The sequence below is a fragment of the Lingula anatina genome, chromosome 7 (assembly GCF_051362555.1).
Source record: "Lingula anatina isolate TDL-2025a chromosome 7, LinAna3.0, whole genome shotgun sequence".
NCBI lineage: Eukaryota > Metazoa > Brachiopoda > Lingulata > Lingulida > Lingulidae > Lingula > Lingula anatina.
In genome coordinates, this window is record NC_141773.1 from 2,002,828 (window position 1) to 2,028,829 (window position 26,002).

The window sequence follows — 26,002 nt, forward strand, 5'->3', positions numbered from 1 at the left end:
ACCTCCCAGTCAAACTTTAAAACATGCATAAAATGTGAATTCTGAAAAGAAGTAATCTCATTATATTTTGTGGATTTTTTTGCCAGGGATTTAAAGTTACCAATTTAAAGTTCGAAAAAAGTGATGAATTGTTGTCATCTTTCATTTTTCAACATGTTTTGATAACTTTCCTTATTCTTTCTTTTCATCAAATTTAGAACAGTTACATTATTTAGACCACTGATCTTTGCAGCTGTTTTTCTACACAGGGCCTCCCAGATCAATCCTATCTAAATTGTGTAAAAAATCCTAGACTTGGGATTCCAAGATCTGAAATTGGTGGATTCTATTCCCATAGCCCAGATGCCACTGCTGATAGTGCACCTGTCACAGTAACAGGTTGTGAATAATGATTTTTGTGGGAAAATATATATACTAGTGTTGGAGAAAGTTGTATTTTAGCACAGTCTCTCTCTCTCTCTCTCTCTCTCTCTCTCTCTCTCTCTCTCTCTCTCTCTCTCACACACACACACACACACACACACACACACTATCTCCCCCACACACACACACACACACAATGCACTTTCTCTGAAGGTTTTAACTCATTTATATCTGCTTTCATCTTCCCTTCTCCTTGTCCTGCATAACAAGCAATATGAAAAATGCTTAGTGTTGGCAAGACTTGACCACCCAAACCCACATCAATTTTCCTGTCAGTTGTCCACCTTAAAGGACAGAACTGGAACTAGCTTGTAAATGGCTGTGTGTGTGTGTGTGTGTGTGTGTGTGTGTGTGTGTGTGTGTGTGTGTGTGTGTGTGTGTGTGTGTGTGTGTAGCTTACACCCCATTCTCATAGATTAGATCGACCTACATTGGATCGACCTAACTCCCTGGGGGTTCACGCTAAATAGCTGTCAGCCGGGCGGACACGAAAGTTAATTACCCCTTAAAGCTTGTAGTAGGCAGGGACGGACACTTAAGGGGGATTATCTGACAGTAATCTAGTGAGACTCCCCGCGGTGATAGATCGATCTAAAAGTTGTGAGAACAGAGCCATAGACTCTTAAAACTTGGTTAGCTGACTATGCTAAGTGGACTACATGTTGGTGGCAAAAGAGTGTTTTGGGAAAGATTGGTCTGCAGATAATGTAGTTGACATACTTTAATGGGATATTTTTACCACTGGGAGAAAAAAATCATTGTCAAGACGATCATAGTTTGTTGTGGGGGGGGGGGGGGGGCAAAGTATTAGTTCATAATCAAAAAGTTAGGTAAACTTGAGCAGCAGTTAAGACTTGTGAAACAACTTAGATGGCCAATTTCTTCTCAGATTTTTTTTAAAATTTCAGTCGTTTTGTGCCACTGGCCCCTGGTGCTGTTACTCACCGAGGCATGAAACTGAGGCTATGTCGATAACAACTGCGACAAGTTTTATGTCTTGCATGATGCCTATCTCAGTTTTTTTGGCACCTTTTGGATTCAATTTGAGTTTTTGCACACATAAATCACCAACTGTTACAACATTTTGAAAAGCATAGGAAGCAATACTGATGCTTATCTTGTTCTATAGAATGTTTTATTCCGCTGTTTAACTACAGGGTAGTTCTCACAAAAAAAAAGATATTATATTTTTAACGGAACTTTTTTTGGTCTCATAATTATCTGTAATGATGAATCATTGAAGGAGATGTCCTAAACAGATTGCTTTACTTGAATGTGCTATAACCAACAAAATGTCATTTTTGTTAAAAAAAGAATCAAAATTTCATCATTCAAAGTATTAACTGAAAGAAAATTTAAACTAGTAATAAATATGACATCCCTATAAGTTGTGTTTGACAGGAGTCAGGTAGATTACACAATATGGGAACGTAAATATTTTGAAAAGACAATACAGACACACAAGGATTTGAGATGTCTGAGGGTGCAGGAACAGGAACGATAAGTGGTCGGATGAAATGACTGCTCTTGTTTAATTGATAACATTTCATAAGCCAATTGAAAGAGAATTCCTCTCCTATACAATTGAACACATAAAAGTGGAAGAGGACATGATATTTGACCTGACCACAATGGACAGTCCCAATGAAGTGACCACCACTTTTGACCACTCAAGACAAACAGAGTGGACAAACACACAACCTGTGGCCAAACTTGACTTAACCCCCTCCGATGGCAGTGGGCAGTAAATATTGGCATTGAAATTAACAGTGGAATGTGAAAGTGAACCAATGTGACTTGAGGCATTGGGTAAACCACCAGTCACTGACCACACAGGTGGACGGGGTTCTCGGTTGTGGTCAGTCCTTTTGACCACTGACCACCAGGGTTGTTGGTCACATTCCCAATGAAATTTTTGTTCTTCGTAGATTGACCCAACTCTGCGGAGACTCTCGCTAAATGCTATCTGACTCTACTAGTTTCTAACTTACGCATATATAACCAGTTTTCTGTGTTCTGCTCATCACCAAGAGCATGTATAAAAAGAACCTGTATGAAGATGTACAAGAAAGTTGTGGGGGAGCACAGACAAAAAATATTTTATATAGGTGATTGAAATCCAGGTGAATAAATAATTGCACAGTATTACTGGTAGAGGTACTACTGGTAGAGGTGATACCATTTATAATTTCATTTAATGATAAATCATTGTCAATATTGATAATATGACACAACACAAGACCATAGAGCCAAGCCTTAACATACTTGATAGACATCTATGGACTTCGCCTCAATCCCACCACTAATACCAGGATATACAACAGCACCAGTGAATCAGGGGCACTTGAAACAGTTTAAAAACAACTTAAATTAGATAAAGCATGCTTAGCAAAAAAATGTGATTATTTCGTGATTGTGCTGTTTAAGACTCATCAGGCAGAGGGAAGGTCTTGCAGACATCATTATGTAAAGACTGATGAACTTCTTGTCATCAAAACTTCCAAAGTGTTTTTTAAGCTGCATAATCATTATTAAAATACAATGAAGTGAGTTTAAGTATTTTGACCCTGCCAGATGTTGGTAATTTCAAAATCTGTCCCTAAGTTATCATGAGGATTTATTGCGAACATCTGCAAAATTGAAATGATGATAGTGTCACAATTGCAAGGCCTCTTGATACTTACGTAACGGTAGTGTCACATACAGATATCTTATCTAAAGCAAAATGACAATTTGTTTTCCCTAGAAATCAGATGTGTTGTGGGAATAAAGGAAACAGGATGAAAAAAAAATGAGACAAAACTAAAAGGAACATGGGGACTTAACTTTGTTAGGAGAGGATCATTAAAGATCATGGTGATGTAATCGCAAACTGGAATGGTATGAAACAAGGGTTAATGGCAAAGAAATGAAAGGGTTTCGTGCAGTGTGTGATGGTATATGGCATTCTGGCACACCTATATTTTACATGATAACAATGAATATTTAATTAATGAAGGGGGTACCTTACCATTACTCTCCTGACCATCATATCTATGCTTTCTCACTTGACAGCAATTAAGTCACCATTGCAATGGCATTGACATTTGACATATTTGCTTATCTTTGACATTCATTTGGACGAAGTTTCATTACACGAAAAGATGCCATTTACGATCACAGGTATGTTATCTCTTAATTGCCACAATTACCACGAGTTAAAAGGTCAGTTTCTGACCAGTGTCACAATGGTTGGACTCTATGATGACCAGCAGAGAGATCATTAATAAATCTTATCTTGATCATTAAGTCAGTAAAGGCTAGTTTGACACCACGGTTTGATGCATTTGATTACTTAATGACAGGTTTAAAATTGCTACAACACTAAAAAGGTTTCTGGCATTTGAGATGGGTAAGATATTTTAATACAGTAGCCCTACACTCATTCTTATAGAAGTAGCAGTTGGCATATTAATATTATTATTTTTTGCAGAACCCACCTTATGTCATGGTAATTATCAGTTTATTCAGTTACTTTAAATATATATATGTTAAAACCAAAAAACAAACGCTCAGGCACGATCAGCTCACGACTCCTATCTTCCAATTCAGTAACAGTTAACATAAACTGATCCTGGCATAACCGAGCTATTTCGAACAATAAATACTTAACTAAATTATTAGCTGATGGGTTTAGGATGGATTGACTGGACAACTAAGGTTATAGTGCCTTCTTATTAAAATTCAGCATATAACAATTTGTCTTTTTGTGTATGATTAAAGAGGAAGGATGCATAATGACGGACACTGATAGATGGATAGACATTCTGAACAATCAGCCTGCCATCAATCAGACATCAATGTTGTTTTTATTTAGAGGCAGACAGACAGGCAGACAAACAGACAGACAATCAGGCAAATGAGCAGACAAACAAATAGAAACAGACAGGATAGGTAGATAGCATCATGGCATTTTCCTGGCACCCTGTAACTACTTAAGTGGTCAGAACAAATTGTCAGATATCTCATCATTAGTATGGCTCATTAAGGGCAGTTTCAGGACACTAAGCAGCTTAAACAAATAACATCAAATTGTTTTGCCACTGTTTTAAAGGCTTTTTTGTTCATTTGCAGTTTTACCACTTGACAGTCATGCAGTGACTTGATTTTCTTTGGTGTTAGAAGTGTTTTCTCTCTCATTTTAGCTCTCAAATTGTCATGAAATCCCATGGGGAGGAGGGGGGGTAACATAAAAGTCTATATTGATAAGCATCTTTTCGTGCATCTCCAAAACAGTTTCATTACCATGTTATTATATTTCTGACAAATCTTTTTCTGACATAGATTTGTATGAAAGAAGTCAAGTTGTACCGATCAATAAGACAGATTTTATTTTTATGAAGTCACACATCTTATATTCCAATTGTCGTATAAAAGGTTCAACCTCATTCTTGTTATTGCATTGCACTGAAAAGCCATCTTTTGTCATTGCGCCTTATCATTAGGTCTCTCCCCTATTACTTTCCTATTGTCTCGACACTGGAGTGCTGGTTTCTGATGACCTCTGATAGCCTTATAGCTGTATAGTGCCTCCCAGGGACCTATTTTCTGTATTGCGACGGGCATGGAGGTGATACGAACTGTTTAGTCATGGCGTGAAACAGGGTGGGCCCACCATCACCGCCATGACACTGTGGGTCCATGTCGTTGTGTAGTTTCTTTTTTAAATAATGGAGTGTTTTTTTTTCTTTTGTGAAGTAAAATTATACTGTATCCCCCATTTATCTTTTTTGTGATAAAATTGATTGTTAGTTTGTTCAACAAGTAACACTTAGTTCTAAAGGAAAGAAAGAACACCTGTTTTATATGACTAAGACAGTTTTTTTTTTTTTTTTTTTTTTTTTTTGGGGGGGGGGGAGGGGGGGGACATTTCTCCCCTTTCCTGTGTCCTACATTTAACATTAAAACTTGAAATATTCCATCTTCCCCCTTCCCTTAGCAGAAGTACTGAATCGGATCCTCCCAAAAATAGAGTCTCATATATAACAAGGCTCACTGGAGCAGCCGTCTGTTCAGTAGCGTAGCGTGTAGGGTAACATTTGCCTGACAAACCCTTTATCAAATAAAAACACTTAAATTACAATTGTTTTTAGAAGGTGAGACAGTGAAAGACATAAAATTTGTGTACACCACTGGTTTTATACATTAACATTTTTCATGCTCGCCAAGTGGTTTTTGCATGCAATAAGGAAATCGTGGGCCCCTGGTTAAGTGGTGTGCACATTAGAGTACTTGCATATCCTTCAGTCTCATGTTGAATCATTACGTGGAAAAACTCAATCAGAAACAGTGGTTGACTTCAGTAATGTACATAACGTGGCTTACAGCTGGTAGAAGAATGGGCATTTTTGATATATATACAATTGTGTGAGGGGAGACTTCTGAATGATATACAATCTCATGGGTGTAATACTGTATTTTAGATACATTGACATTTTAAGATGAAGAATTGTGAAATTTTTCAATTAAAAAATCAATAATGTATCAGTATGAAAAGTAAAATTCCCATTTTTATTCATAATTTGGAGCACTATTTTTTTGTTCTTATTGTCTTAAGTTTGTCCTGATGTGACCACGGTTTTGTCTTAGGTTAGTCCCGATGTGGCCACAACCTCAGCATCTGATAATAACCTTGTATAGCAATCTCCAACCAAACAGGAAAGCATCCAGATGTGACATGATTGCTGCCAGACCACAAGTCATATTTAGTTAAAGGTACCATACAGGATAGCCAATGGCAAAGGCTCTCCTCCCAGACTGGAGTGTTTATAGTCTGCTCTAATAACTGACCGCAGACCCACAGACAGAAATGTTTTATGATTTCGCTGACCTCAAGTCTCCGTCAGTGAAACAAGAACACGTCCAGATGTCTGGCACCGATCTGTGACATCACAACAAGGATGCTTGTGTTATAACTTGTAACAGTTCCCGAAATGACATTATTTTATTGATTATGGCCATTTTTTGAAGTGACAGACCATGTATTGTGCTTGTCTTGAACCAGTTCAACTCTTTCTAATAGGAAAAATAGATCATCAAACGTAATGCCGAATTTTAAGTTTTGGCTGTTGAAATTGGTTCACGTAAAGTTAACTTTTGTATCAGAAATCATCATGTGCAAGCAGCCTACATGCGATTTAAAAAAAACAGGAAATTAATAAAAATTAGCCATTGGGTCGCTATTGTGGAGCCAGAAACAATTGAGGCACTTGTTGGTTTTGCTTGGAGTCAACTTAACCACTTCCACTTCCCATCATATGAAGTCGGATCAAGTTTTAATGATCAATTTGATATACTAATGGTGGTTCGCACCTTCGTTGTTGAAAGTACTGTAATTAAGTATATATTTTACAAATGCCTTCAGATATCTCTGCCTCTGCAATCTCAATTTTCTGGTTATTTTGAGTCTGTATAATATCATGCAAATAAACACTGTATTCACTTTGTCTATAGATAGACTTGGGGATTTCTTATTTTCACATTTAAGCAAAAGTCAATACCAGTTTCTCTTGATAATGTAGCATGGTTCATTCACATATCTGTGGGCATTTCCTGACGTTGCCCTTCACAACTTTTTTCCATCTCTGGCATCATGCAAGAGCCTTAGGCGAAATGTCATTCAGTGCATTTTGTAATGACAATTGTAATGTTTCTTTCTGTTTTTTGTATAAAAAAGATAATTGAAAACTTTTTGCAATATTTGACAGAAAATGTGTTTTTGGGGTAGTGCTCTATTATTATTATTATCATTTATAAATTTATAAACCACTGTTTTTGCCGTAAGCTGAGAAATTGTGATTCTGATGAAAAAGGGTCAGCGAATGTTTCATGCAAAATAGTTTTGGCAGTTCAGAAATCAAATTTGCACTGTGTAGTCTCTTTTTCTATTGTCAAACAAAAATAGTCTTTGTATTTAATTTGAATGAAAAATATATTTGGCAAATTTTAATAAACCCTAATGGCTTCTTCTATTGTTAATTGTTCCAACAAAGTGCCCAACTGTGGAAAATAGAAGACCCATTAAACTGAGATTCACTGGGAATTAAACGAACCCTTTACTAATGTCACTTGAATTAACAAAGGAGTTACTGAGAGAGAAAATCCGGATTTTGTGAAACGGGAACATCCTTTTTGACTTGTGGTCTATGTTTTGAATGGAATGAATGCACTACTGAACGTATAAATGCAAAAGTCAAATTCCTCCGTTAAATGCTGAACTGTATAAAGAGAAGATCGGTTTAACTACTAGTATCTGCTCCCTTTCTAGCTTTTCTCAACAGTTGCATGTTAGTATATGTTATGTTTTGGACACCCTAAGTCTTGAAGTGTAAGACAGTTTTAACAACAATGGTTTCATTCAACAGTATATGGAGGGTTACAGATAAATCCTGCCATTGTTTTATATAGTAAGATATTTTGTAACAAATTAGACACATTAGACAAACTACTAATAAGCTGTACTTTATAAACAAGTAGTTGAGTCATCCAGTGAAATATAACCAATGGAAGTAGGCCATGGCTGCTAATATAATGTCTACCCAGAAAAGTGAGAGACTATCCGGCTGTCTGTATTTCATCTTTTCATCTCTCCATTAACAAATTGCGAGCACTATGAAAAGCTGACAAAGATATCTCGGGGGAGCTTATCTTATACTATGTATGTGTTCTATGGAATGTTAATTGGTAAGATTCCTATCCATTTTCCAAAAGTACAGTACCTTTATTCTTATTGATAGATGGTCATTAACTTAATTACTTTTTAATCAGCCTAAAAACACTGCAGAGCTTATGTGCTATATGAAATATATCTCAATCTTTGTTTCTGTCCATATTTTAAAATATTTCTACATCATCCTTGTTGTAATATATTTCTAAAGACCCTACCAAATTAAACTTCATCACCATTCAAAATTTTGAGAGAAAAAGTTCTCCCAATATACCAGGTAGAGAAGATCAAGGTAACAGGTGGACTGCAGGTGTAACAGGTGGTTTCTCAGATAGAACCAGAGGCCAGGTTGTTAACTTTATCCTGATTAAAAAACCCTCCCTAGTTAAAACCATTCCCAGATTTTTTACCCCATTCACACTGGCAATTTGGACTGCGGTTAAGGGCTGATCGAGGTTTTATCAGGGTTTACTTTTCTAATGTGAACGGACTATGCCCCCGTGATAGGAAGTAGAATTGGTGAAAGGCTGCCATTGTTGATATCACCGCCCTTATGTGTCAGGGTCTCTACTAGCTTCATAGCAAAATGTTCTTTGATACTGATCTTTGTTATACAAAAACCAAGTCTCCATTATCTCATCCTCATCAACCTATTTTTCTTGAAAATCTAAGTTGTAGGCAAGGATAACCATTCTTTAAAACAAAGCATGATAGTTTTTGATGATAAACCAATATCTTGATATCCCACTATATTTTGAAGATAAATCCTTTGATGTAGTTCAGATGTTGATGTATTTTAAGTACCCAATCATAAATTTTATTGCTTTCAAATGTAAAAGATTGAACAAAAAAATACCAGCATTACCTGGGTAGAAGGCAGTTGTCATGGCAACAAAATGAATGGGGCTTTGCCATCAACAACATGATCTGATGAGCATTTGTAAAGAACTTGGATTCAAATAAAATAAATGGGACTCTGTGGTGGGTTTTGTTGCCATGGTGATTTTTATGGACAGAGGAAAATATTTGACCTCATGTGACCCTTGGTTCAGATATATATATGTTGTCGGGGGGGGGGGGGGGGGTCTGCATGGACAAGCGTCCGTTACTTATCAGCATTAATTGGTCTTTCTTTCGTTCCTGTATGTTTTCATAGAATCTTTTGTATTTTGATTTTGATTTGTGTCAAATTGTGTGTGTGTAAAGCTATTTGAGGCCTGGGGACCTAAAATATTATCAGAATTCTTGAGTCATTGTTTTTGTCAAAATCTGTGTGTCATTGTTTTTGTCAAAATTTAACGTGTCATTTGTGTTGTCACTAAAATATGACTGGGGACCTCTGCGAGTTACCGAGTTACCGCGTTGACGCTTGTGTCAGGGCATTTACGTGTGACTGTCATCAATTTTGGTGCTATTTTTCACTTACATTGTTTCAGGACATATTTCTATTCATAGTCAAACTGACACTTGAATGGAACAAGGAGGCACAAGTTGCCAGCCTGTGACGGCACTTTTCCACAACTACTGACAGATTCAAGTGGTTATTTTCACTAAAATGGTGACTGAACATTATTAGAGCCAATTTAATGAGTAAAATCAACAAATACCGTAATATGTGTACTTCCAGGGTTATTCTAGTGATGTGTTGAAATTTTAAGTAGAGGCACAAATTGACTAAATGAGGCACCTTGTCCAGGGAACATGTCTGAGGTCATTTAAGAGTTGGCTTTGGGGTAATGTTTGTTGAAAAAGAAAAGTAGAGGAAATTTGGCAACTAAAAACCTTTCTGTGAAATGCTGTTATAAGCAGCATTGGTTTGTACTACATACTGTTAAAAAACAGGGACTTGTGTTTGGAAGTGTTTTTTTTTAATTGTGCTCTTTGTTAGCTGTATAGTGTATTAAAAAAATAGCACATTGAATCAACAAAATAATTCAAAAGATGGTTTGCTAATGCCAAGCAATATTTTAGTTAATGTAATTAATGTAAGCAGATATATATTTAGAACAGCAGATGCATGTATGTGACTGGCTGTGCATTAAGAGTACAGACTGGTTCATCTTAGGCAGTTGATGTTGATTGGAAAAGAAGTCTTTTTGTTGATCTGCTTCAATGGGCAAAGCATAAAACGAAGTCTGACTTGAAGCATCAAATAGAAAATATCCAATTGAAGTGATTGCCTTTCCTCAGCTGTACTTTTGAACTCCTGCATACAAGTAATGTTAAGGTTGTCTGGAAACAAACCTTTTTCAGATTCAGAGATCCTAATCTTAAACCACTTTGTACTTAGGCATCTAATTGCTAAGGTCTGTATATGAAGTAGTCTTCATTGAAAGACAAAACTAGCTGGATTTTCTGGTGAAACAGTTGAAATATTTCATTTTAAGGTAATCTTGAGCATAGTGGTTATGAAATATTGTTCATTTGCATGCTCGAAAAAAAGCAGTTAATGTTGTTATTCAGAGGAAGATTGATATTCCGCTGAATGTAGTGTTTAGTAGTGTGCTCGGTAATCGGTTTCACCACAAGGGACCAAGATCAAAGTTCTGCCCATAAAATTCTTCAAGCCTTTTTGCTCTGATCCATTCATTCCTAAACCCCAGGGTTCTTGTAGCATTGGTTCTGCTGATCTGTGATTGTTTGGTAGGTTGTCATGGTAATTATGATGTCATTTACAAGCTTATAGTGCATCATATTATTTTTGTGCAACTTGCACATGCACACATATATGTATGCACGCATGCACACACATATGCAAACACACCTTGGACCAGTGTAGAATTGGTTTAGTTTTTGTCGTTTTCAATGCATTTCATTTTTAATGATCACAGAACTGTTGGTTTTTAAGGCAGTAACAGTCGGCAGGTTTGTTGATATTGGTCTTGACATTTAAATTGGCACCAGTCTGCGACATGGGAGAGGAGGGAGTACACGCTTGTACTTGGGTCGTGCGCGCGACACACACGATAACATTTGGTTGTTACGGCAACACTGATTACAGTCGCATGCACGGGGTTAAGCAAAAGGTGACTCTGGTGGTTTTTACAAGAGGCAAATATTTGAATAAGTTTGTCTTGAGGTTTTAGTTACCCTGGAAAAAGGGGAGATTTCTACGTGTAATGATTTTTTTTCAACATTTGGAGACCATTTATCCCTTGTAAAAGTTGGAAACATGTATATCAGGTTTTGACTACTGTGGCGTTTGACTTTAGGTACAGGATTGTTTTAGGATGGTGAAATAGCAAAATGTCAACATCTTATGATTTATGTTTATTAAACTCTTTTTAACAAAGTAAATACCTGGGCATTTTATTTGAAAAAACAGGGCATCTGCTTAACCTAATTAACCAAGGGTGTAACATGATGTTTTTTTCTGCTTAAAGTATCAGACTGATTTCAAACTGAATCTGCCATCATTCTGATATTTTCATTCAATTGCAGTTGCCACAAAACAAGTCTGACCTAAACTTAACTTCTGTCATACTAAAAACCCTGTCTTTTATTTTGTCACAGGCACAACAGCTGCTCTCAACATTTCACGAAACATTTATCTTGAAGTTGTTCTTGTTTCAAGTTGTTCTTGTTTCGAAGACCCTGAGTTGTACTCTAAACTCAAACAGTGGTTCCAGAACATTAGCAAAAGGCTTATTTATGGCAACACAAACAACTTACTGTAGTTGGTAATTTTGTGTCTTCTTTTGAAAAGTTGGCAATTAGTGCCGCAGGCGTTAGCTGAAAGTGAACCAAAGTTTCGTGTAAAATGTATCTTTTGTTACAGGTAAATGTCTGCATTTGAGGTAGACACCACTTTGAAATAATCTTTTAATCTCCTTTGTTTGTTTAAATCTGAAATTTGCTCCTCATTTGTGGTTTTGCTTTTAAAAAATGTCAATTTCAAATCCAAGCATTGGAATGTTGACCATGGCTTGTATTGCAACATAATGGAATAAAAAGAAGCAAATAAAAAATGGATCAGGACCTAACTTGTGAACTCCGATCTTCTCAGGTGGAAAAGCTGAGGGTGACTTTGAAATGGGACTCCTGAATTGTTGTTCATGTGAGAGACATCCGAGGTGTTTACCTGAAAATCAAGGTTCCATTCACATGTGTCTTTATGTATAACTTATCTGTTCTACTACGGTTCTTCTGTTTTTCTTTTTGGGAGTATTGACGTACCAGATACGATCAGTGCTGTTCAATTCAATCCTTGTAGCCCTAGTTGCAGAAGTTGATTATTCTAAGTAGAAACAGTTGAACTGATCACCTGCTGTGGACCAAGCATGATGTAATGCAATCAACTTCATTTTCAACCACATGAGTGTAATGCACTAGATAAGCTGTAAGATTTATTTGAGTATGTTGGTCAGTTTTGATTGCGAGAAGTTAAAAGTTGATTGCTTGACCACAGCATGCTGTTGTGCAATCAACATTTAATGAGTTCTGTGTGAATACCTCGAATGAGAACAGCAAGTAGGAGGTGCTCGGCCATGTGAATGAGACTACAGAGATCCTTTCTACAAGCTTGCTACACATTATATGATAGCATTTCATCCTTGGCTAGTCAAAACGAACACAACAAAAGAGAGATGCTGGGCAATTTGAGCAAAATTTGAAACCAAGATCAATCATTTTGTCGTAACTTCTACTCTTTCTATAATCTGTCACTGACAAGAGAGGTTTTTAATACTGCCAGTTTTGAAAAAAGCCCAAGTTATAAATGAGGAAAAATAAAACATTGCCCTTCCATCTGACAGGGAGAAAAAATAACTGCATTATAAGTGCTATTCTAAGATTACTTTCTTCGTTAGGAAGACATCTAATGTTTCCCCATATAACAGAGAAAGCACTATTTATGACCTCTTAATAAATAATGAGTCTTCATCATCTTTTCTTCTGTAAATGTGAACTTGCACCCATGAAAACATCAATTTTTTAACCAAAAAAAATGTTTAACTGTCTCACTTTAACTTCATCTCAAAGCAAAGGGGAAAAATAACAATATGTCTACATTTTTGCCATATTGTGGAAACAGTATGACATTGATGTGGAAACATTTACAACTATTAGACACAGACTGATAGAGAACAACTAACCACCATCATCGTTCATCATGCTAAAATAAGTCTAAGAAAAGACAATTAAAACCACATTTATTTTAGCCAATTTTGCTTGTATTTGCAATCAGCCAAAATGCTGCACCATGCTGCTTTGTAAATTGTGAGATATATTGAATGTATTCTCTATTATCAATTTCTTATTCCAGATTTACAGTCAAGTTCTGCCAGCTACAGAACCTACAGAAACAACGACATCAAAGAATATATGGAATTAACATTAGATATCCCCAGAAGACAACTGATAGCTGGGGCACGGTAAGCAGAGAGAGAGAGAGAGAGAGAGAGAGAGTGAGAGCAAGAGAGTGTGGAGATAGACAGAAAAACTTGTGACACTTTTTCCTGTGAAACTATCGAAGCTTCCCACAAACATTACAGTACTACTTAATTTTGAGAGTTTTGTTTTTGCCCATGAATAACTGTAAGTTAACATTGTGTGATCTCCTCACTGTGTATGTGAATATAGTCTAATAATGACATCAGAAAACCAGACAACAGTTCTATATTTTAGAGACTTTGATGAAAATATTTTATTTATTTTGGTGAAAATATTTTATTTATTTCCACTTTTGTATTATATTACAAAAATTTTTATTTTAATTTCAGAAACCATATTTTGAGATTATCGTTAGATAGCTTAGACGCCCTGGAGGTGGCGAAATGGGGCACTAAAAATGAGACCAGGGGACTTTGTATGGCCAAGGGACAGTCAGAGGTAGTATGACAACACCTCATCACATCATAAAAATCTTCTTGTCTTACTCGAAGAGAAAACCATTCATTCCACTAAAACAGGCGGAAAGAGTCGTGTATATTTCAGCAGCTGAATCTTCTTTTAAAAAAAGCAATTTAACTGGCTGAATTTCAAGTTTTAAGTTTTCACTGTGACTTGATAAAAGATTGAACAAGCAACTGAAAAAACTCCTGGTGTAGAGTAAATAAAACAAAGACTGAAATCACTTGCTATCAGTGAAAGCAGATGCGAGAAAAACAAGCATTTATTCATTGTTCCTTTCTTGTTTTGTTTTCAGGAAAACTGCCATAACTTTATCAAAGTATTGCTACGTCATGGGGACCAGTTGTTTGCATGTGGCACCAATGCTTTTTCACCAAAGTGTTCAGTAAGACAGGTAGGTCATAAAAAGTGCTGCTCCCTTGAATTTTTTTTCTGCTTATTTTGGAAAGACAAAAAAATCAGTGTTTTTCGAGACTTTCAAATAAGCATGTCTGTTTGTAGAAGAACTTCCAAAGAAACAGTAGAGGATACAGATTTAAAATACACACAAACTTAGAAAATTAGATTCCAAAAGAAAGGGAAAGAAAAGAAGGTTCAAAGTACGAAAATCAGATAAAAACAGCGACATCTGTCCCCTATTCTCCTTTGCTTTGCCCTAGTTTTAAACATTATGCCTCGAAGCAGCATCAACCATAACTAACCCTAATAAACTGCAACGCCTCATAAAATCCTCCCCTGTTTTATTACATTTTCCTTTTAAAGGGCAGACGTGATTAGCTTTACAACAATAAACAGCATTTGGAGCTGATTTCTGCAAAGCACAGGCTAAAAGCCAGCTTTTGGTAACCTTAGCAGGCTCTGGATTGACTGGAGTTCTGGGACTACCTGGTTTGAATTTTAAAACAGAATCTTTTTAAATGGATTAGGTTACTAAGTGCAAGGACTATAGACGTCTAAGGACTATAGACGTCTAAGGACTATAGACGTCTAAGGACTATAGACGTTTCTTGAGGATGTAACATACATTTGAATGACATTTTAATCCACTTGGTGTTTTAGAAAAATTAGAATGTAGGAAGCATTGTTTCTGTTCTTTTTTGTGCCTTTTTCAAAGCTGTTTCAAAGAAAATATCAGGTCTGCACCCAGCAATTTCTAAGGGGAGGGGGTGGTTTAATAAAATCAGATCTCTTTTCCCCTTTGTTGATTCAACTTTTGAAATGCCGTAGAACTGGTATTGAAGTTAAATTAAGAGTGGCTCTTGGAAACCCCTCCTCCCGTTACACACATGCTGCTGAATACACAGTGATGACAGTGCTCCAAAGTTCCTTGAAGGACAGCCACAGCTGTTTTAAAGAAAAAAATGATAGCCCCTATATATAGTAGCAGCAAGAAGCTTCAAAGAAAATGTGCCTCTCAATCCTAGTAATTTATGGGACAGTTTCTTGATCACTCCCAAACCAACTAGCTCAAAACTGACTATTTTGTGCAATGATCCGTTTTAAAGTCGGCTCTTTTTTTCCAAACCCCAGATGCTTTTGATGGTAGAGGGTATGCCTCGGGATTTTTTGTTTTCTGTTTCTTCCAATTTCCTGTCACTGATCCTCTTCAGAGTTCACAACCTGTAGGTTAAGCTCATCTTACAAAAAGACTGCTTTAGGCACATATGTTTCTGTGGATATTTTTTTATTTTTAAATTCTGCAACACAAAAGCCACAATGATGAAGCTTTTACCAGAAGTCACAATTTCAGTGATACATCCAATGTAAGTTGGTGAATATTCAGAGAAATGTGTATATTTCTCCCCCCCCCCTCGCCTCCCCCTGCAAAGGATTATTCTGGAGAGCTTTTTTTGTTGTCACATGATATTTTTGCCAGCAAATGATAGGTTGAATCCCTTTGAAGAGAAACATGTGTTATCTGTAATTAAAAAATGCTCTGAAAAGATTATTGGGAACAGTTGTTGGTCTTTGGTCAACTGAAGAGTTTTTTATTGGAAGCAACTGTTTATTAAGTTCAAACTTGTTGTATGAGGGAATATCTTTTGCAGACTGCAATGCCCTTGGGTAATTACAAATAGGAGTTTTCCATTTCTCCTTTTTATTTTGTCATTTGAAAATAGGGTGTTCTTAAAATGGTTCTTATTTTTCATTGCGGAGGTGCTGGAATAAGCTGATTGGATGCCTGTGCATATGCATCCTTTATTTGCACCCTCCACACATGCACTGTTGATATGTGGAACTGTGCACCATGAAAAAAAAAAAGATGAGAGACCTGCATAAGAATATATGAAACAGTACAGAACTGTCATAGTTATGGCATCAGTGAAGCTTAGCAGCAGGTGGCAATGACTTCTTCATCCTCTTTTTTCCACTGGAAGTGAATTTATTGCCACTTCTCAAGATGTTCTCAGTCATACTAAAGAGACCATACATCATGCTTGAAAAACAAAGTTAGCATTATGCAGATAATAAATCACAGACAAAAACCTCATTTGTCATGTCTGGGAACCCTGGATGGAAAATTGGAGCACAGAAAAGCAGCAGGACATGGAATCGGAGCTGACGGTCCAAAGAACAGGGCAATTTTTAGCTTTCAACGTTTGCTTCCAACCTTGCACCATGCAGATTGATCTTTTTTAGATAATTGTCCAAAGCCTTAATTTTTGGCCTTCTTCCATCAAAGAAGAAAGCATTTGGCTCCAATACAAAGTGATTTTAAAGCAGTTCCTCAGTTTTCCTAGAAGAGAAAGTAGCAACACTTAAATACACATTTTGGTCACTTTCCTTTTAACCACCATAGAGAGTAAATTTCTTGTATTGCACTCTTTTCATGGCATTTTTAAAAAGAAGGAAGATGTCATTTGGTTCCAATAAAAATGGACTTAGAAACCATTTGACCCCCTGTAGGACAGAGTCATTGAAAACACTTGGATGAGAATGTCACTTGGTTTTCTTTCCTAGCCCAAACAGCTCACTGACATTTGATTTGAAAAGATATATGGAAAACACTTGCTGAGGATGGATTTAAGTTTTCAAAACACGACCTCAAATGCCCATGCAGTTTGATTGTTTGGATCTGAAGTGAACTGAAGAAAAGTGGAAAACATAAAATTATGTTTTTGCCTTTTTGTCCATGAAATGTTATTCAGAGTCTTCCTCTCAGAGAATATACTAAATCTATTATCCTTAAATTCAATGACCAGCATATGCTAGACACGATAGAATACACTTTTGTTAATTGATTACTAAAAAAAACTTGATTTAAATACAAATGTATGTGGATTTTACATTTAAAAAACTATTAAGAATTTGAAATTTTTAAACAACGATTTTATGAAATGTATTTTGCTGAATGATTGAAAAGAGGACATGGGAACATTTGTAGCTTTTCTAAGGACAAAGATAAGAATGGATAACAGCAATAACAAATTAAATAGAAGAGACAATTGCAGAAAGAATGGATAACAACAATAACAAATTAAATAGAAGCGACAATTGGAGCTTCTATTTTTGTTGCCAGTGGCAGCAGGAGAGAAACAATTAAATTTCAGATATTGGTGCCCTTGGCATCGAGGCTTGTTTTCTTTTTACCAGTGCAGACTAATATAATTTGTTTAAAAACTTGTGTAGGCAAAAATCCCATGGAGAATTTTGTAGTCTGAAAACAATTTGAAAAATTGGGGTTCAACTGTCTGGGTTTGCTTTTCACCCCAAAAAAAAAGATTTACAGATCTGGTGATTTTTTATACTTTTATTTGTTAAAAACACATAAGTCACTTTTCAATAGTGACTTCACAATTTTTATAATTATGCAGTAAGCATATATTGTATTCTTTTGTGAGATACCTAAAGTTTGGAGAGCTTAGGACAATTAATCCCTTTTTGTTTTGCTATTACACATCTCTGATCATTTCTGTGTTGTCCCACTCCATATTGTCCCACTCTTTGCTATCCCACTCTTTATTATCCCACTATGAGTTGTCCTGCTTCGTTAACTTACCATAATTCAAATGTCTGGGGCACACGCAAAAGGTACCAATCCAATTTTTATATGAGTTTAATTCATAATGCCCATTTTTATTAGTATGCAGGACCGTTTTAATCACTTCTAATGATGGGTTAATGTTTTTTGTAACGGGAAGAGGCATGAACAGTGTGGTTATCCCCGAGGCTAAACAGATGTGAAAATGATCTGCAACAGATTAATTATTAATATGAATTGCATTTGGGTTATTTAAATAGATTAGAATTTTTTACATTTAAGTGAAGACATGATATATTGGAAAGTAGTTTAGAATTCAAGTTGAATTTATATACTACATTTATGTACAATTAAAAAAAATATTGTCCTATTTGTAAGTTTCTTTCTCTGAGAACATAAAGCAGGGAAGGACATAAATGTAAACACCACTGCACTTTTTATATCTCAATAAAAAAACATCTTAACCAGTTTACATTTAAGTCTGTATATTTACTGTTGCAGCTAACCAACTTGGGCGAGGTGACCAGGACTGAAGATGGTGCCTCTAAGTGCCCCTACAATCCTCACCACAACGCCACCACGTTAATGACATCTGAAGGTGATGTCTACGCTGCCTCCGTGATGGATTTTGCTGCCCGTGATGTTGCAATTTATCGCAATACAGGACCTTCACCTGTTCTTCGCACCGTGCAATATAACTCAAAATGGCTCAATGGTATGGTTTGTTGAAATGGATGGTTGTGTGATTTCACTTTCAAAATGTCCTTTTCAAAATTTTACAAATTCAGTTCACATTATTCAAGAATATTTGTGTTTACTCATTGATTTCATTTTTGTTTGTAATAAATGTTATTGAATTCAAAACTTTTTAGCAATATCCATGATGTCTATTTTGCTGTATACCTCTAGCTATATATTAATGCTTTAAGTTGTAATTTATTCTTCATGAATCAGGATTTTGAAATAAATATTTAAAAATTATATCATTTTTTTCCACAGAGCCAGTGTTTGTGTCATCTTATGAGATAGGAGAGTTGGTATTTTTCTTCTTCCGAGAAACCGCAGCAGAATATATTAACTGTGGGAAGGTATAAAATCTGACACCATTAATGGTTCTGACACCATTAATCTGCTATTGATATGATTATGGTGATTGAACCATATTTTGTCACTGCTCTTTATTGAGGAAAGTCAATGAATTCTGTATGAAAATTGTTAACTTACTTTTAATTAACTATTTCTTGAAGAAATGCAAACTTTGTTCACAAAACTTATTTTCCCATCTTGTCTTACAGAGCATCTACCCACGAGTGGCAAAAGTGTGCAAGAATGACAAAGGAGGGAAATTTCTGTGGAAGGATAACTGGACAACTTTCCAAAAGGCTCGCTTGAACTGTTCCATGCCTGGGGACTATCCATTCTATTACAATGAACTCCAGAGCACATATTATCTCCAGGAGCAGGAACTGGTGTACATGGTCTTCACAACCCCTGTGTAAGTCATCTATAATGTGTGTGACTTTAAAAGGGGAGAGGTACCCCCAACCCACCCACCTATCTACCCCACTCACCCCATTCTTTGAGGGGGGTACGCCCAATTTACCCTCCTGACCACCCATCCATCAATCCCCAATTGAAGGGGGGGGGGGGGAAACCCACCTAACCATCGACCCACCCATCCCTTGCCACCCTCTAACCCCCCCCACTCACACACACACACACACACACACACACACACACACACACACACACGCCTTTCTATATGCGACGATTTGCAACCAGTTTTAGTGTGTTGCATCAGTCACCTCAGAAGTTGACATTTTAGAATGGTTGACATTTTCTCACATCAGCTGGTGACAAGGGTTCGTGTCACAGAGCACCTGGTGTCACATGAATCATGGGAGCTTTGGTGACATCTGGGACTTAGTGTGTGAAGTCTGTTCACATAAGGGCTGTCTTAGGCCACATTCAGAGCAGTGGACTAACTGGTCCCAGGATCAAATATGGCCAACCCACTTGAATACTTCCCCACGTGGAACCTGTTCAGTGTCTATTAGCAGATTAGATGCCAGGTTTTTTAGTGGGTTGCCATATTTGACCCACATACTAGTCAGTCCACTGTTCTGAAGGCAACCTTAAAACATATAAATGATTCAGCTATGCAAAGTGTTAACAGTTGATAAATTAACCGGGCATTTAGATGTCTGTAACATAATGTGAACGTATCACACAGGCTATGTTTGATTTAAAAGAATATCTGAAAATAATTCTGTTAGGATAAATCTTTTTAAAGACAGATTTGCTCATTTATTTGTTTAATCCTGATGGCTTTTTTGCCACAATTACTTAGTTGTAAAGGTGTCCTCAACAAAACAATGGTTGAAGAAAACTGTTTGATTAAAATCTGGTTGAGTTTATTGAATAATTACTGCATTTCTAATCAATTTTATTGAAATTTATTCAGTAAATGCAGTATTTCTAATCAATTTCATTATTTTAAAAGTTTATTGAAGAAATAGCACACTTATTACAATTTTTAAAAAGTTTATTTAGATGTTATGTGTTGTATAAGTACTGTTTGAGTTCCTTATGTAATTACTGTATTTGTATTTTACAGGAGCAGTATGTATGGTTCGGCAGTGTGTGTATATAATATGACAGCATTCCAGAAGGCCTTTGAAGGTCCATTTAAGTACCAAGAAAGCTCTAAGCATGCTTGGGTGCAGCATGAAAACCCATTCCCTAATTACAGGGTCAGTGCAGTGATTTAGTATTATTATTATTATTGTTATAATATGATTTCCTAAACTGTGGAGGAGGGCTGAAATATTGCCAATAAGTACATTTTTTTCTTTATTTTCTGAATTTATCAACTGTTCAGGAAGTTTTAAAAAGTTGTGATTGAATATTTAGCACATTTCATGCTTTGCATATTAAAAAATGGTAAAAAATACTATATCCTGCCTTTATGACATCTTTTATTATGTTTTGAAAAATAAAATTTTCTTTTACAGTGTCAGTCAAACAAGGAACGAGAAGCAGGAATGTCACAGACTGACATTGGCAATGCACAGAAATACCAAATGATGGACAGCGCTGTTCAGCCAGTTACTCTGCACCCCTTTGCCACTGCTGCCAATGAAAGGTAGCAACAGAGCTGTCTACATTTCTATACTTATTACTTTCTATAATGCTTAAGAATCTTTGACTCAGACCAGTTAATTTTCCACAGTCACTCTCAATGACTTTTTTGTCACCATTTCATTTAATTTGGTTAATTTTCATTGTGATTATATGATATTTTAGAATATGGATTTGTTTTGGGAAAAAAATAGAAACAACTTTTTCAACAACTATTGAATAGTATAATTCCTGATATATAGGTGGAGCCACATTGTGGTAGACACAGTACACTCCAAACACAGGACCCAGTTCCAAGTGATGTTCGTGGTAAACATGGAAGGAGTTTTGAAGAAAATTGTCCATTTGCCAAACAGCACGGAGGCGTGTGTTTTAGAAGAGATTAATATTTTCCCTAAGGGACAGAATCGCCCTGTTTACAAGATGGAATTGTATAATGTAAGGGGACCAGGTTTTTTATATTTGTATGAAATCCAAGTGGAGCTGAATATTTTCAAATTTTGAAATATTTGAATGAGTGATGCATTTTTCTCAACAGAATTCAAGTGGGGTAATCAGTAATTAATTATTGTATTCTTCGTGGTCTTTGAAATTAAATTAAGTACCTATTTGGCATCTGTTATTTCTACATCTATTCATACTTTCAGGGCAATATTTATATATCTACCAGTCAAGAAATAATCAAAATTCAAGTCCACAGATGTCACAGGTTCAAATCACGAAGGTATGTTTGTATTGGAGTTACAGGTAAATGTTATAGATTTTTAAATAAAGGAAATATGATTGATATATTCTTAGGTTAGATTTTGTCTCAAATTGACTCCCTAAAAAGTATTAATTTACAGTTCTATCATCCAAAAACAGCCATTTCAATTTAGTATAATAAGGGCTACCATTATCATTTTGTTTATGAAGGTTATTCATAAAAATATAATATTTCTATGAACATAAGGGACAGATCCAGAAATATTTTCTAACGTCTTCCAAATTATCTTTGTTAATCCATCTTCCATTTTTGACCATCCTCTGACAAATAAATAAATAAATAAATAAAATGCCCATTTTTGAAAAATTCTTCACTGTCTTCAAAGAGACCCAGAAGACGGCCTCCCTCCACCCCTGAACATGTCCTCTGAGTTTATGACTCTCACGTGTTGCAGACAATGATGAAAATGCCAACCATCTAACAAGGGGAAATGGCAAATGACTCAATTTTAACCCAAAATTATTTATTATTATTATATATACATAATGATTTATGTTTTATGTCCAGAACTTGCACGCGGTCTATGGACCCCTACTGTGGCTGGAGCAGTAAACACAACCAATGCAGTCCGCCGCCTCGGGGAAACACCCGCGCTCACTTCTGGCACCAGAGACCGATCAACCAGTGTCCTATTATGAATGATCCAAGTAAGTTCACGGTCAGAAAATCAGGAGAGATTTCATAAGTCTGTTTTAACTGGAGGTTTGTTGAAATACGATATATTTGTTTTCTTCTATTTCTTGAATACTGAATATAAATGTGAATACTGAATATGTGAAGTGGATATTTTGAGAATTTCGCAAAGGTTATACTATTATTGTTCACCTGAAATAAAAATGTCTCCTGTCCTCAGTTAATGGAGAGTGGTCTGAATGGACAGCGTGGTCCAGTTGTGGTCAGGTTGGAGAGTATAGCTCAGGTGACCAATGCCAGTGCAGGAGTAGGTCATGTGACAAGCCAGCGCCCATGTTTGGGGGGCGAGACTGCCCTGGATCTAGTATACAAGTGACTAACTGTACAAGTAAGAAACCTATTTTAAATCAAATTGAGATTCCATCACAGATTCCTTTGGTATGTGTTAATATATGATTTGCCTAGAAGCTTGTATTTGTTTGGTAGATATGAAGTAGTAACATCTGATTTTAGTTTTGAAAAATTTTTTACATTCATAAAAAGACAAACTAAGGTGGTTGAAAATGTTATCTCCAAAGTTGGCAGAGGAAAATAAACTGAAGGAATCATCATAAATTGGATACTTTATTTATAATTGTGTTATTTTGATTTCAGCTCACGGAGGATGGACACCATGGTCCCCATGGACTGCGTGCTCGCAGTCGTGTGGTACAGCCATGCGTTCACGTATGCGGTCATGCAGCAATCCAGCACCCCAGTTTGGTGGGCGTGTGTGTATTGGCCAGGAAAGAATTGATGAGAATTGTGTAAATAATCCACCATGTCCAGGTAAGCAGACAATACATAAGTAACAGGTCCTTAGCCAGAATTTGCAAAGAGAGGGGTTCTAGTTCTGATAAAGTGGACCTTAAACCATGAATCTTTGCACCTAGGTCAAATTTTACCCAGAGCGGACCTTTTTCCAGCAAAAAAGGTGGTTTGTTGGATTGATTGGAATCTATGGAGTTGATATATTGACTGTGCTGTGGATTCAACATGATCCAATATTGTGATGTTTACAAAGATATTTTTAAATCAGATGCAGTTTGATTCAATTGAGGCTATCACAGCCTTTATTACTGTGCATAAACGATGCTTTCATATTCATGGTTTCTCCCCTTTTTTCAGTCCCAACAAAAATTCCTTTAGATGGGGGATGGACTCGCTGGACAGAATGGGAGGCCTGCACTGCAGAATGCGGTGGTGGTTTCCAGAGGCGTTATCGTTCCTGTACCAACCCACCTCCACAAAATGGTGGTGTCCATTGTGATGGCAATAATGAACAATGGAGGACATGTAATAGTGGTACTTGCAATGGTGAGTTAGCAGATTTTGTTTGGATAATAATGTATTGCAAGGAATTTTTGTAAGTTGCTATCTATTAGCTTTCTGGTAGTTTTGGCATGCCCTCCCAAGTATAATATTTGAAAATTTGATTGAAGTCATGATTGTGAAATAAGGCATGATTTTAATATCTTTGAGATATTATTCAGTAAATTTTATTCTGAATGATGAAATATATTTAAATATTAGCCAACTATGGATTCGATTTAAAAATAAAGATGCCTTTCTCTAAGTTTTTCCTCTATCTCTGCAGAAATCCGTAAGTCCAGTGCCTGGACGGGATGGGTGATTCGTAACATAACCAATGGTGGCTACATCCAGCAACGATTCCAGTTCATGTGCAGGGCCAGCATTCCTGTGGACAGTGCTCTCCAGGAGCCAACGATACGCATGCAAGAACGATTCTGCTTAGAGAGTGGTGAAGACTGCACTGACTCAGGTGAGCTCCATACTAACCCCTCCCCCCTCCCGCCCACGCAGGTGATAAAACACTATTGTAAGCAGTGGTATAATGTTTTAGAGGGTTTTTGCAAATGTGGGGTGGTGGGAAACTACTTGGCGTGTGAAAAATGTGACTTTTTAATGAAAAACACTGAGACTCTTATCTCAAAGGAGGAAGGAAAGAATTCCATTAGGAAGGGCAGTGTTGAAGACGTTGGTAATATGCAAAAGAAATCCGATCATATTGCCTCAATAACTCAAAAGCAACCTGAGATACTGGATGATACAAAACTGACTTCACAGACATACCTTTCTACCCCAATGCCAATTGACCCAGCTCAAAACTCTTTCAATTCCTCACACATAACAAACAAATCCCTGTCCACATTCAAGAAAGACAATAAAGAGACTAATCAATCTTTACAAAAATATTCTCAAGTGCTTGAGACCAAGGACAAGGAGAAAGATATTTACATTGAGAGATATTCTGGGGAAGATAAAAAAAGAGATCATATTATTGACATTCAAAGTGGGAATGATCTTGTAGAAGACAGAGAGGAGGATGTCATAAATATAGATGGCAGTGGTAGCAATGAGGAGCCAGATCCTGTGTTAGAGGGTACAGATGGCAGTAGTAATGATGAGGAGACAGATGCTGAAATTGATGTTTTGGGACAGAATAGCGGGACAACTGATGATCATATTGATGATGATAATGAAAATGACAAATTTAACAGTGGCTCTGGGGATGATAAAACCTAACTTCTTAATGAATTTTAGGAAAAAAGTCCATACCATATCAGTATTTTAAGAGATAGAACTGAAAATGTGGTTCAACGTAATATCTTATGTAAAGTTTTGATACAAGCACCATGTTAATACATACCAAAGCAGTTGCCATAATTTATTTCCAGCAAAATATTTGAGTACATTCAGTTTGTATTGGTAGCCTGAGCAGTATTAAGACAAAGGGATTGTTGTTATTTTACCAATGTTTTCCTGTGGGTTATCTGTGTGATTATACCTAGTAAATTTAACTGTTTGTGCTTGTTCATGAAATGACAAAATAAGAGCACCTTCCACTTTTTACTGCAGTTTCACACCAAGATTGTATTTGCAAGAAAAAATGATATTGATATTCATAAGCATGCAAGTCTTAGAGCTGGTCTCAAAGAAAAACCATTGAATGTGCTTTTTCTGTATTGTTGAAATAGTCCAGAAATGGCAGGATTGGGAAGCAATAAGCTACGTAAAATATGCTTATCTTATTAGAAAAGAATTCTAGTTCTCTTAAAAAACGGATTTTTACCATAAATCCAAAGTAATGCAATTACAACTGTTACAAAAAAAAAAACTGTATATTTAAATTATTAATTGTCAATTTCTCAGTTTTATTAAGATATTTGTTTAATTTGTTTACAATTGATGTCAGTGACATAGACGGTGCATGGGATATGTGATTCTAAGAGGATGAGTGTGTGTGTTCTTGACCCTGTCTCATATCCAATATCCCCTTCAGACCCCCTTCCCATAATTCCACCATCAACCACTCAAGATGTCACACAGTGGCGACCCCTATTTCAAGACACCTCCAAGCCACACCTGTTTGGTCTTCCGCCCTCTTGTCCTTTCCAAGAAATTCCCATTGGTCTGTTTTACGAACCCTTGTGATATCTCA

The 26,002-nt window shown here is 36.4% G+C and overlaps 1 protein-coding gene across 4 annotated transcripts in view; it reads left to right on the plus strand.

Annotated features, from left to right (window-relative positions):
- Positions 1–26,002, plus strand: part of LOC106177845 (semaphorin-5B) — a 74,443-nt gene that overhangs the window by 39,978 nt on the left and 8,463 nt on the right. For all 4 annotated transcript variants that reach the window (XM_087016820.1, XM_087016822.1, XM_087016819.1 and 1 more), the window contains 15 exons: positions 13,392–13,500; positions 13,849–13,957; positions 14,274–14,372; positions 18,462–18,675; positions 18,960–19,048; positions 19,256–19,455; positions 20,578–20,713; positions 20,975–21,105; positions 21,344–21,539; positions 21,749–21,825; positions 22,375–22,514; positions 22,721–22,888; positions 23,155–23,328; positions 23,668–23,856; positions 24,137–24,322. In XM_087016820.1, the coding sequence (XP_086872946.1) occupies positions 13,392–13,500; positions 13,849–13,957; positions 14,274–14,372; positions 18,462–18,675; positions 18,960–19,048; positions 19,256–19,455; positions 20,578–20,713; positions 20,975–21,105; positions 21,344–21,539; positions 21,749–21,825; positions 22,375–22,514; positions 22,721–22,888; positions 23,155–23,328; positions 23,668–23,856; positions 24,137–24,322 (2,217 nt within the window). The remainder of the gene's footprint in view (positions 1–13,391; positions 13,501–13,848; positions 13,958–14,273; positions 14,373–18,461; positions 18,676–18,959; positions 19,049–19,255; positions 19,456–20,577; positions 20,714–20,974; positions 21,106–21,343; positions 21,540–21,748; positions 21,826–22,374; positions 22,515–22,720; positions 22,889–23,154; positions 23,329–23,667; positions 23,857–24,136; positions 24,323–26,002) is intronic.